At 37.3% G+C, this 12,756-nt stretch overlaps 1 protein-coding gene across 1 annotated transcript in view; it reads right to left on the bottom strand.

Annotated features, from left to right (window-relative positions):
- LOC116779982 (chromodomain-helicase-DNA-binding protein 1-like) overlaps nt 1-12,756 on the bottom strand; it is a 71,710-nt gene that overhangs the window by 17,543 nt on the left and 41,411 nt on the right. The window contains exons 14-24 of the mRNA XM_032674483.1: nt 12,467-12,657; nt 11,067-11,255; nt 10,733-10,895; nt 8,920-9,072; nt 8,691-8,762; nt 4,216-4,365; nt 3,394-3,542; nt 3,025-3,121; nt 2,848-2,943; nt 586-762; nt 217-377 (exon numbers count right to left, since the gene is read on the bottom strand). Coding sequence (XP_032530374.1) covers nt 217-377; nt 586-762; nt 2,848-2,943; nt 3,025-3,121; nt 3,394-3,542; nt 4,216-4,365; nt 8,691-8,762; nt 8,920-9,072; nt 10,733-10,895; nt 11,067-11,255; nt 12,467-12,657 — 1,598 coding nt within the window. The remainder of the gene's footprint in view (nt 1-216; nt 378-585; nt 763-2,847; nt 2,944-3,024; nt 3,122-3,393; nt 3,543-4,215; nt 4,366-8,690; nt 8,763-8,919; nt 9,073-10,732; nt 10,896-11,066; nt 11,256-12,466; nt 12,658-12,756) is intronic.

Raw genomic sequence — 12,756 nt, 5'->3', positions numbered from 1 at the left:
CCCCATGTTATTCCTCACCAAAATAGGTTCAAATTCTGGACATAACAGTTCCTTATGTCAGCACCCGAAACTACACAGAGTAAAGCCTTAAATGCCTAGAATAAAAATTTTCAACTAAATTCATGAAAAATAGACTGTTTTCCATATTTTCAAACTCCAAAATGATAAAAAAATATGTTTTGTCCCTTTAAACATGCATGTCCCCCCACGTCTTACCTCCTAATCTCTGCATCGCTAAATCCTTTAATATTTTCTCGAGGAATAGTTCGAGGTCTTCCACGTTTTTTTGGTCTTTTTCTTTCTGAGACTGAGTCACTATCAGATCCAGAATATCTTCTCCTCCTACTGCGTTTCCCTTCACTTCCATTAAAGCTGATCTGGAATTTCAGATTAAGTAGTTCAAAGCTACATGACTAAAACATTTTATTAATATATTATCTAACCTCTCAAAAATGAGGGGAGGAATGTGTGTGTGGGTACCACTTGTGAAAACCACCCAACTCAAAAGTACAAGCCAAAACAACAGCAATAAACAACAAACAACAACAACAAAATCAAAGTTAGTTGATCAAAACTCAGAGATACCTGTTTTGCACAGTTTCTCATCCTTGGGAGCATATATATTTTTTCAAGCTCTTTTTGTCTTTCCTCCTCTTCTATTTGTCGTCGCTGGACTTCTGGAATGATTTCTTCCCAGTTTCTTAAATTTTGTTCTGGTTCCAACTCAATGTCATCTTCATCCATATTGGAAAAGTTAGCCACCTTATTTATATATTGGAACATAAGTATTTTCACCAAATCAGTACATGATTTTATTTAAACAAAGAGTCAGTAATTAATATATTAGGAAAACTTAGTTCAGAATGGCATATTTTATTTATTTGTGTATACACAAAACGTACACATATAAAATGCTTCATGAAGCACTCTCTAATGAAAATATTTTCATATATGAAACACACACATCTCATGCAACATGGTTGAATATAAAAATGAGAATATTTTTCTTCTTTTACAAGTTGAGTAATATAAAAACACTATGAAATGCATCCCCGATAGCTGTGATTGTTGTTTAATTTCCTTCAAAGCAGAAAGCAAGTCTAACTATATGTTGGAGTTAATATGGAAGTATAATAATGTAGAACTAACCAAACTAACCAAACAATAATAAACAGTAGAAATCACAATATACTGCAAATGAATCATTAGCATGAAAATGATTTAGTCCTGCCCTGACTTAAACAAAACCAAGCAAAACCACACCAAACCTAAACAACAACAACAAGATCCACAAAAACAAACAAAAAACCCCCCAACAAACAAAAACCCCTCACCACCCACAATTGGACTCACTCAATATTTTAAGTATTAACCAGTTAAGCATATCTGGCATTCACGTTTACATGGGGGTTGAAAGGAATTTCTAAAAGTCATCAACTAAGAAATCCAAATTTTATTCTTTGTTTTCAGAAATACCACAGGTGCTTAACAACATAAAGCATTAAATGAAAAACAACCCTCCCCAGTATTCTAACAATTAAATCAAGGACTAATGTATTTGTAAATATCTTTCTTATTTTGTTAGCAAAATATATTATGTATTTTTACATGTTTGCACTGGCATTAATTACCCTGTATAGGTGAAAGAGTTGCATGCCAAAGAGTTGACTTACTGTTTCACCCATTTCACAGAATCACAGAATATGCTGAGTTGGAAGGGACCCACAAGGACCATCAAAGTCCAACTCCTGGCCCTACACAGGACATCCCCAAGAATCACACCATGTGCCTGAGAGCATTGTCCAAGTGCTTCTTGAACTCTGGCAGGCTTGGTGCTGTGACCACTTCCCTGGGGAGCCTGTTCCAGTACCCAACCACCCTCTGGGTGAAGAATCTTTTCCTAATATCTAATGTAAACCTCCCCTGACACAGTTTCATGCCATTCCCTCAGATCCTGTCACTGGTCACCACAGAGAAGAGATCAGTGCCTGCCCCTCCACTTCCCCTTATGAGGAAGTTGTAGACTGCGATGAGGTCTCGTCTCGGTCTCCTCTGTTCCAGGCTGAACAGACCAAGTGACCTCAACCGCTCCTCATATGGCTTCTCCTCAAGGCCCTTCATCATCTTCGTAGTTCTCCTTTGGATGCTTTCTAATAGCTCTATATCTTTCTTGTGGTGTCCAAAACTGCACACAATATTCAAGGTGAGGTTGCACCAGTGCAGAGTAGAGCAGGACAATCGCCTCCCTTGACCAACTGGCAATGCTGTGCCTGATGCCCCCAGGACACGGTTGTCCCTCCTGGCTGTCAGGGCACTGCTGACTCATATTCAGCTTGCCATTGACCAGGACCTCCAGATCCCTTTCCACAGTACTGCTTTCCAGCATCTCATTCTCCAGTCTACGTACATCCAGGGTTGCCCCATCCCAGGTGCAGAATCTGGCACTTACCCTTGTTAAACTTCATATAGTTGGTAATTGCCCAGTCCTCTAATTTGTCAAGGTCTCTCTGCCCTCAAGGGAGTCAACAGCTCCTCCTCGTTTTGTATCATCTGCAAACTTACTTAGTATCCCTTCAAGTTCTGCATCCAAGTCATTTATGAAGATGTTGATGAACACTGGGCCTAACATGAAGCCCTGAGGAACCCCACTAGTGACCGGTCGCCAGCCTGATGGTAACCCCATTTACTATAACCCTTTGCGCCTGACCCGTGAGCCAGTTACTCACCCATTGCATGATGTGTGAATGATATAAGAATGAAGAAAAGATGAATAGGTAAAGAAGAACAAAAAATAGCATTTATAAAGGAAAGTATAATTAAGGAAAGAGGGAGGTAACAGAGCAATACCTTGAACTGTGAAAGCAACTCATCTCCTACAGTCAGCGGGCCTGGTTCATTTTCTCGAGTTTCAGCCCTCTTCAGGATTTCATCTATATCCATTTCCTGAAACAGAAGTTTCTCTTTACAACAAAAGAATTCATATGTTTCTCTGTCCATGAAGAGTAGATGCACTGTTCCACTTACCTGAGGCTCCTCTTCTTCCCCTTCAGGTTCTTTAAAAAGTTCCTCAGCACCGAACTTCAAAATTGCTGACAACTCTTCCTTATTAAAAGGTGTTGAGCTGAAATACAGAAAGTTTCAAGTAAACACTTTATCTTAGTGATTTGTTTCAAATTACTATAACCATGAGTCAAACTTCCTTTTGTCTTAAAACCTATATTTAATATGTAAAAAAAAAATTTACAAAGAAAATATACTTTGCAGTCTTTACTTACATAACTGCTTACCACATATTTTTTACCTTTTATTAACCAAATGAAATGACTTGCATTTTTACTCAAATAGTCAGGTATACTTAAGCATAAGGTAATAGGAAAGAATAAACAAATATACCTGGAGGGAGTAGAGCCTGTATGTAGTACGGTTTTCCCTGTAGTATCCATTCTCTGAATTACTAAGTGATCTAACACCATCTTTTTCTTGGCTCTTTCAAGAATATCTTCTTCTACTGATCCTTTTGTGACTAGTCGATAAATATTAACCTATGCATATTATAAAAAAGGTTTTATTTACCTGCTCACAAATTACACATGAAAAAATACTCAGATGAAGTTAACAAAAAACCCTTGAGCAACAACAGGGAGAAACATTAACCATGATTACAAATCTTCTAAATCTTATTGAACTAGTATTGCGTATATGAAACCAGTCAATCGTTATCAGTCTCTACAGAAATTATTTTAAAAAAATAAAAGAAAGAAATTCTTAGACCCCTCCTCTTTAAACTTCTATGATTAAGCACAATCAGGACCACAAGGAAATGTGTTATGACTGATCACTCCTTGAAGTCTTCTGCCAGAAAGAAACCCAAAGAGAACTACAAAGTATTAAACGAAGTAAAATGGATGCGCCCAAAGTACAGCCGTTACTTTCTAGAATGACACAATGCCAATGAACATGGGACAAGTCCACAAATCCTCTCCCTATCCATATACTACAGCTGCCATGCAATCTCTCTGTAAAGGGAGACTTAAAAAAAAAATTAAAAGACAAATTAGGAATATTAACATTTTTAGACATTTTTGGCAAGTATTAGTTATTAGTATTAGTTATTCTCAAAATATATGAGGACTGCAATGGCCCAAACAGACAGCTTATGGTTAACATAATGAAACCCTCCTTCAGGTTTGAAGCTTAAAAGACAAGTGTGTGTACCTGTTTCTTCTGTCCAATCCTATGAGCTCTAGCCTGCGCCTGCAGATCATTCTGTGGATTCCAATCAGAATCAAATATAACTACAGTGTCAGCAGATGCCAAATTTATACCTAATCCTCCAGCTCTGGTAGACAGCAAAAAGCAGAAGTCCTGAAATGATAAAAAAAGAAATAGTTTTATATATATTAGCTATAATATCCCTCAAAGAACCAACATGACACTTCTTTATATGCTCTGTGGAGCAGACTGTGAACTCATATACTTCTTTAAGTATATCATAAACATATATTAGACTTGTAATACAAAAAGTTGTTTGTCATGGCTAGAGAGAGTAAATTGTTATTAGAATAGAATAGACTATTTCAGTTGGAAGGGAACTACAATGATCATCTAGTCCAACTGCCTGACCCCTTCAGGACTGACCAAAAGTTAAAGTATGTAATTAAGGGCATTGTCCAAATGCCTCTTAAACACTGACAGGCTTGGGGCATCAACCATCTCTCTAGGAAGCCTGTTTTAGGGTTTGACCACACTTTCCATAAAGAAATTGTTCTTAATGTAAAGTCTGGACCTCCCCTGGGACAGCTTTGAACCATTCCCATGCATTATTCCCATGCGTCCTGTCACTGGATACCAGGGAGAAGAGCTCAGCACCTCTCTCTCCACTTCCCCTCCTCAGGAAGTTGAGCAATGAGATCACCCCTCAGCCTCCTTTTCCCCAAACTAGACAGAGCCAGAGTCCTCAGCTGTTCCTCACAGGACATGCCTTCCAGTCCTTTCACCAGCTTTGTTGCTCTCCTCTGGATGCATTCAAGGAACTTCACATCCTTCTTAAATTGTGGGGCCCAGAACTGCACACAGTACTCAAGGTAAAGCCACACCAACACTGAATACAGCAGGATAATCACCTCTTTTGACTGCCTGGATATGCTGTATTCGATGCACCCCAGAATGCAGTTTGCCCTCTTGGTTGCCAGGTTCCACTGCTGACTCATACTGAGCCTGATGTCAACCAGGACCCCCAGATCCCTTTCTGCAGGGCTGCTCTCCAACCACTCCTCTCCCAATTTATATTTGTGTCTAGCATTACAATGTCCTAGGTGCAGAATCTGGCATTTCTTCTTGTTAGATATCATGCCATTAATGATTGCCCAATGCTCCAACCTATCTAGAACCCTCCCTCTGCAAGCCCTCTTGTTCCTCAAGAGAGTCACCAGTCAGATGTAACCCCATTAATCTACAACCCTTTGAGCTCTGCCCTTCAGTTACTTCTTCATCTAACGCACCATGAACCTGCTCATCCCATAGTTGGACAACTTCTCCAGATGCTGTGAGGGACAGTATGAAAGGCCTTACTAAAATCCAGAAAAACTACATCTACTGCCTCCCCTCCATCCACTAGGTGGGTGACCTTACCATAGGAGATCAAATTAGTTCGACAGGACTTTCCCTTTGTGAATCCATGTTGACTGTGCCTGATGATTGCATTGCTCTTTAAATGCCTTTCAGAGGTACACAGTATAATCTTCTCCATAATTTTTCTAGGTACTGAGATTAAACTATCAGGTCAGTAGTTCCCTGGGTCTTCCCTCACTCCCTTTTGTAGGTGGCTAGCTTCCAGTTAGCAGGGACTTCCCCAGACTCCCAAGACCTTTGGTAAATGATCGAGAGGTCTTGCTGTAACAGCTGCTAGCTCCTTCAATACTCTGGGATGCATCTCATCAGGCCCCATGAGTTGATACAGTTGGTCCCTTACAATTTCAGTGTCCACAAACAGAAAGTCACTGTTCCCACACTCATGGTCCTCTGACTCAGTGGATCAGGTAGCCCAAGGTCTATCAGTATTATTAAAGACTGAGGCTAAAAACACATTGAATGCCTCTGTTTTTACTTCATTCCTATTAGTCAGGTGATCACCTTCAACAAGTATTGGTCCAATGTTTTCTTTAGACCAGCTAGTATTTTCTTTAGGCAGCTAAGCACCATGCAGCCACACAATTACTTCTCGCCCACACCCCCAGTGGGACAGGGGAAGGAGAAAGGAAGACTAATAGCAGGGAAACTTGGGGGTCAAGATAAAAATTGTTTAGTAAATAAAGGAGAAATGAAAAAAGAGAAAGAAAACAGAACAAGTGATACAAATGCAACCTCTCGCCACCTTCCCATGGGCAGGACTGATGTCCAGTCAATTCCCAAGCAAAAGATGGTTAACCTCCCTAAACCCCATTCTCTACTTTTTTATTGCTGAACATGATGTTATATGGCATGGAATATCTCTTTAGTTAGTTCAGGTCATCTGCCTGGTTATGTCCCTTCTCAACTACTTGTGCACCACTCAATCTATTCACTGGAGGGGCAGAGTGAGAAACAAAGAAGGTCTTGACACTATATAAACACTGTTCATCAACAGTTAACACACTAGTGTGTTATTAGCACTGTTTTCATCACAAATCTAAAACACAGCACCATACGAGCTGCTATGCAGACAATTAACTCCAGTCCAGTCAGATCTTGTATAGTGTAAAGCAAACTGATATCAACTTCTCTTGCGAAGTTATCAGCTTCTCCGTGGTTTAAAGGAAGCAGTATCCTAGAAGATGAAAAAAACCACTTGGGAAGAAAAAAACAAGCAAAACACTGGTCAAAAATACAACCCCCCTTGTTGTTAAAGCCTCAAGTGTGCCCAAGTCCCTCTGGTTTTTTTGTAAAGGAAACTAAAGTGTTTTGCCTGGGTCAATGCTCTTCAACATATTCATAAACAATGGGAAAATGAGATGAGTAATGAGGTGACAAAGTTTGCAGATGATATGGAGTTATTCAGGGACAACTACAAGGGACTACAGAAGGATCTTATGAGACAGGCAATAAAAAAGCACATGAAACTAAAGTGAAATAGGAAATAAATTTGAATTTCAAGTACAGTCAAAGGTAAGAGAAGCCATTACTGCTCAGGAATGAGTCCTTGGAGTTGCTGTAGATATTTCCATTAATACCTTAGCTCAGTATTAGCAAAAAAAAAAAAAAGTATGACATTTTGACATTTATTATAAAACATCCACTGGTCAGATTATGTGACTAATACGTCTGTTCTAGAACAAGCAGCAATCACAAGTATTGAGGTCATTTTACTGAGAACACAGTTGCGCTGGGCAGGGCACGTCTCAAGGATGAAGGACCACTGCCTCCCTAAGATCTTGCTTTATGGTGAACTTGCCACCGGCTGCCACAAGAGAGGAGCCCCGAAGAGGAGATACAAGGACTCCCTGAAGCAACATCTCAGCCTTGGTCATATTGATCAACATAACTGGTCTACTCTGGCCTCCAATCGGGAGGTCTGGAGACACACTATCTATAATGTTGCTGATGCCTTTGAGAAAGCATGCAGGATCACTCTCGAGGAGAAAAGACAATGCAGAAAGAATTGTGTCCTGCAGAATATACCACCTAAGGAGTCTTTCTGCTGTGCCTTTTGCAGTCGGACATGCCTGTCTCGTATTGGCCTTTTTAGCCACCAGCGTGCTTGTAACAAATGTGGATAGAGCCTTTCCCAAATCTTCATTCGTGAAGCCTAGCCATGAAAATGATGAGGTGAGGTGATTAGGAAAGAAATAGAGAATAAAACAGGTAACAATTTTATAGCTGTACAGCTTCATAGTTTCCCTTCATTCTTGAATGCTGTGTGAAACTTGGATCCCCCTTCATCTTAAAAACCTTACAGTACAACTATAAGGATTACAGAAAAAGGCAATTATGTCTGTACTAGAAATTTAAAACAGAACTAACTTCTGTATTTAACAAATATCTGAAGTTTATGTTATGAAATGAAGTCCTGCCTCCTCAACCATAGCAGAAACATAAACTCAGCAGCAACTGACAAATGCTATGCTTCTATTACTGAAAGTATAGGACAAAAGATCTATGATTATCAAAGGTATGGAATGGTTTCCATAATAGGAAACCTAAATAAACTAGGAAGCTTAAGTGGTACACAAACAATGGCTAGAAATCAGTTCTGCAGTTTCTTCCAGGGCAAGGAAATAAGAGGCAAAAAATAAAAATAACAGAAGCCAGATTTAAAGCTATTCGACATAGTTTTTCTTTATGCAAGGATATACACAACTCAGTTCTGCCCATTGCCTAAGTAGGTTTTTGATGTCAAAAGTTTGTGTTAAAGTTCAGTGCTCCTGTAAAAACTGAAGGATTAAGTCCTACACAACAAAATAAATTCTTCAATTTCTAAACAGCACTTAAAATTACTTTGATAAAGAGCACTGACAAAAATCTAAAAATATAACTATGTTTGTTTGTTAAGAGTTGTAAACATTAGTCTCTGCCACAGCAATGGAATTTCAACAGAATACATCCCTCACTTTATTCTATCTTCAGTTTTTGTGCAATATTTGTTATATTTCCTGGGGGGAAAAAAAATAAAGCCGAGTAGATTAAAAAAAATCAGCCACCCACTAATACCATACCTCTGAGCCTTCTGCATTAAAATGATCCAATGCTTGTTTCCTCAATTCCCCTTTTATTGATCCATCAAGTCTCTAAAGAGTAATAATACAGTTAATAATACAGTTAAAAAGGAACTCCTACCATATTCTATTAAGAGCAACTTGAATTCTCAATTGCCAAAATAATTGGTTTTTAAAGATAAAATGGTAAAGATCAAGGTTTCTTGGCTACTACCAGCAAAATTCTTACCTGAAAGGGAAACTGACGATACTTCAAATACTCTGCTAGGATGTCTAGCATCCTCACCATCTGAGAGAAAATCAGTACTCTGTTGCCACGTTCTCGTAGGCGAATTAGTAGCTTGTCAAGAAGGATTAGTTTCCCACTGCTACGTATTAAATGCTACAAGACAAGAAAACGTGTACCACAAAATAAGTTCACCTCAACCCTAACATACACTGCAGATGGTTAGACATTCATTAACTGAACATGAAAGTTTTATAAGCATTTAGTCAATCCTGATCTTGTAAAAACTCATTATAAAAGTGTTAAGTTCTCTAACTGAAATCAACAGGACTAGTATGTTTTTCAAATAAATGCATTTCTTAGTTCTGGTTCATAAAACAGCATCTTAACATTTCATTAAAATGTTAAGCAAATATACTGTGCTATGAGTTAGAGCAGTTACAGTGTAGACAAATTCTCTTCTACCAAATAAACAACAACAGACTACCTACTACTTGCTCCTCACTTTCTGTCTTTTGAACAGACCTAAGCATTGCTACTTGATCCTCTAAGTATTTTTAAACAATGCCTAATCAGTCAATTTTTTCTGGCAAGATAAAAGTGAGAAGAATCGTGTTAGTAGAAGTCAACATGCTTTAGCTAGGTTACAATGTTCAGCCTTCTCAGCTCCAGTGGAAACAACTAGAACAGAAACTCAGGTGCATGCTGAATTTAATGTTGAAAACATTAGGTCTCTTTAGCTGAAGATGCTCAGAATAAAAAACTGGGAGTTAGGTGCTTTTATTCTTTATGCCAGAAATGAGAAGGATGTATCATTCATAATTAGAGCTAACAAAGTTTATTCAGATGAGCCAAGGAAATCATTGTTACAAGTATGCAATTATTAGTAATAATGGTTGAACAGTTCTGATGAGATTAATTATAAATTTGAGTGTGCGAAATTGCAAATTAAACATTCTTTAGCTTAGATAAGCATTTTGTAATATAAAATAGTTTGTGCAGTGACAGTTTGTGATTTCAATCTAGTAGTTTTGGGTAAGTATTTAAATTGTGAACTTAAAGTTTACAGAAAAAAACCCCTGATTTTTAGAAACATTTATGGTGTTATAAACTGTATAAATTATAACAGTGCTTTTATTTGTTGGTGTGGTTCTCAACAGTTTTAGTACAAAGATTAGTTAACCTTTCCAAAAAACCTCAAACTCTAAACCAACAATACAGTCACAGGCCAGTTTTAGTAGTGATGCTATAATTGCTTTCATTTATAGCGACAAAACAACCAGACTAAGCTTTGGATGTTTATTACTTTTATTTCCTTTCAATTTGGTTGTTTGAAGGCATGCAGAGAACAGTATTTGATTACAAAAAAGTTTAAAGAGATTCTGCAGATTACTTTCTGCTATCACATGGATTGTTGGTGTACTACTGCCAGTCACATACATTTGCATTTATATTCAATTTACCTGTTTATTTAACTGCTTTATTTTAATCTGGGTTTAAAATAGGTCTTAAGTTTATTTAGTCTGAAAATGCAGAGACTATTTCAATCTATTTTGTTTTTATTTTTATCATCATTCAAGCCAAGGATATTTTATTTAGTATTGATCTCTCTATTATTCAGTTCCAGTTAAGAAACAAACAAAAAGGTAATCATTTCACTTACCTGTAAAACTCAGGATGCACGTTTGATAGAGAATTTGGTCTTTCTTAACACAATTTAATAAGAACAAATAAATTGCCAAAACACTATAAAATTATTGCATTCATATAAGAGATGTAAAATCACTTAAATTTTTTTTTTTAAAAAAGGTATTACCTGTAAGGCCTCCTGTCTATTATAGAATTCATTATCATCCGGTGGTTTAATGAGGTAGCAATGGTTACAACACTTCTTGAGTTCCATCATAATGTTCAAAAAGCCTGAGGTACTGCCTTTTGAACCTTTACTCAGGGCTTTATAATTCCTGGTTAAAATCCACCTATGATATAGAATGTGCACAATGGAAGTAATTTATAAATATTTGTGGAAATATGAAGGATGTAAGCTCTCAAAATTTCAGTTAAAATTGCATTATGAGAACTATTGCATCAGTAATTTTCATATAGATATGCCATTAAAAGAGCGGGAATTAAAAAGTGTCATTACTTACTTGTAATATTGCTTCTGCAATGCACTCATTTCCATCCTCAAAATTTGTTCAACCTTAGCAGGTAAAGACTTTTCTACATCTTTTTTAACTCTTCTAAGTAAAAATGGTTCAAGTTCTTTGTGAAGACTTGCATAACCAAACTCTCTCCCTTTGCCATGCTCCTCTTCAAAAACTTCCCAGGAAGAAAACCTTCAACATAGAAAGAATAAAGGTAAAATAATGACATACCATGAACACAGACACACAAAGACCATAAATATACCACACATGCACAAACACATATGGACTTCTTCACCACTCCCCTCTGTTTTATTAAATAAGTTTCTGAATTTGCATCTCACAAGAAATTCCAAAAATTTTGTCTGCAAATAGGAGAATGGAAATTAACAAACTTTTGCAGAATGAAAATTCAAAACAAACTACTGAATTTTAATTTCTTCAGCGAAAACCCAGCATTTTGCTTTTCTGCATGGAAACACAGGTAGAACATTGCAGAATTCCATTATATTTCTCAAGAGCAGAATGAAAAAATAGTTGTATAGTTGGAGAAAGTGCAAGAGAACAGACAACTTCACATAGCTTTTACAGCTTGTATGGACTAGTTGAAATGTGATTATCCTCTGGTATGTCCTAACAGACTAAGAGAATGCACTTTGTGATCAGATGAAGAATAGGTGCCAGACAACAAACTTAGTGGCTTTGTTTGTAAGGTTCTAAAGAAGTCAATGCAATGCATAGCTCTGAAACTAATTGGAGCTACAGTGCTTTGTATTTACAAGATATCTGAAAGGAACATGTGCTCTTATTTATTCCAGATATAAACAGAGGTCAGTATAATGTCAATACAGTAAACCTATTCTATGCAAACCATAAGGGCAAATTGGCTGCCTGAATCATAGAATCACAGAATATCCTGAGTTGGAAGAGACCCACAAAGATTATTGAAGTCCAACTCCTGGCCCTGAACAGGACCACCCCAAGAATCACACCACATGCCTGAGTGAACTACTGGATATCAGGCATTGTGGTATAATCTTGTTTTCATTCATGGTACTAACACAGAAAAGATGACATTCTCAGTCCCATTCTATTTCCATCAATCCATCTTTTTTCTGGACTGCTAAAACAGAAAAAGTGATAGCTGCTACCAAAACAGTTTATCAAGAGCAGCATGAAAAATATGTGCATCTATTTTATAAAAAATATTTAAACTATTTCACAATGCAATTCTTTATCTCTATTGATTCTCCAATTACTATAATATTTGACCATAAGAGACTTGACCACAAAAAAACCAAAAAAAACCAACCAACCAATCAACCAAAAAAACCCAAACAACAAAAAAAATCCCAAAACCCCAAACCCAACATCAACAAAAAAACCCCCATCACATTCCTTACTTTTCTGGCATGATGAAGTGCAGCAAAGACCAAAGTTCTTTAAGGGAGTTTTGCAGAGGGGTTCCAGTAATAAGAAGACGATGATTAGACTTAAAGTCTATTAAAGTCTTGTACAGAAGGGAATCATCATTTTTTAAACGATGAGCTTCATCAACTCCTATAAATATCCAATTCAGACCACCAAGGAATGACTTCAAGAAATTGGGGGGGGAAGATATTATACAAGTTAATATATTATGCAATTTCTGACATTTTACACGAGGTTATACATATGTCATCACTCCTTTTAT

The sequence above is a fragment of the Chiroxiphia lanceolata genome, chromosome W (genome assembly GCF_009829145.1).
Source record: "Chiroxiphia lanceolata isolate bChiLan1 chromosome W, bChiLan1.pri, whole genome shotgun sequence".
NCBI lineage: Eukaryota > Metazoa > Chordata > Aves > Passeriformes > Pipridae > Chiroxiphia > Chiroxiphia lanceolata.
Note: the sequence above shows the minus strand (reverse complement) of the source record. Positions and strands in the feature narration are given on the sequence as shown.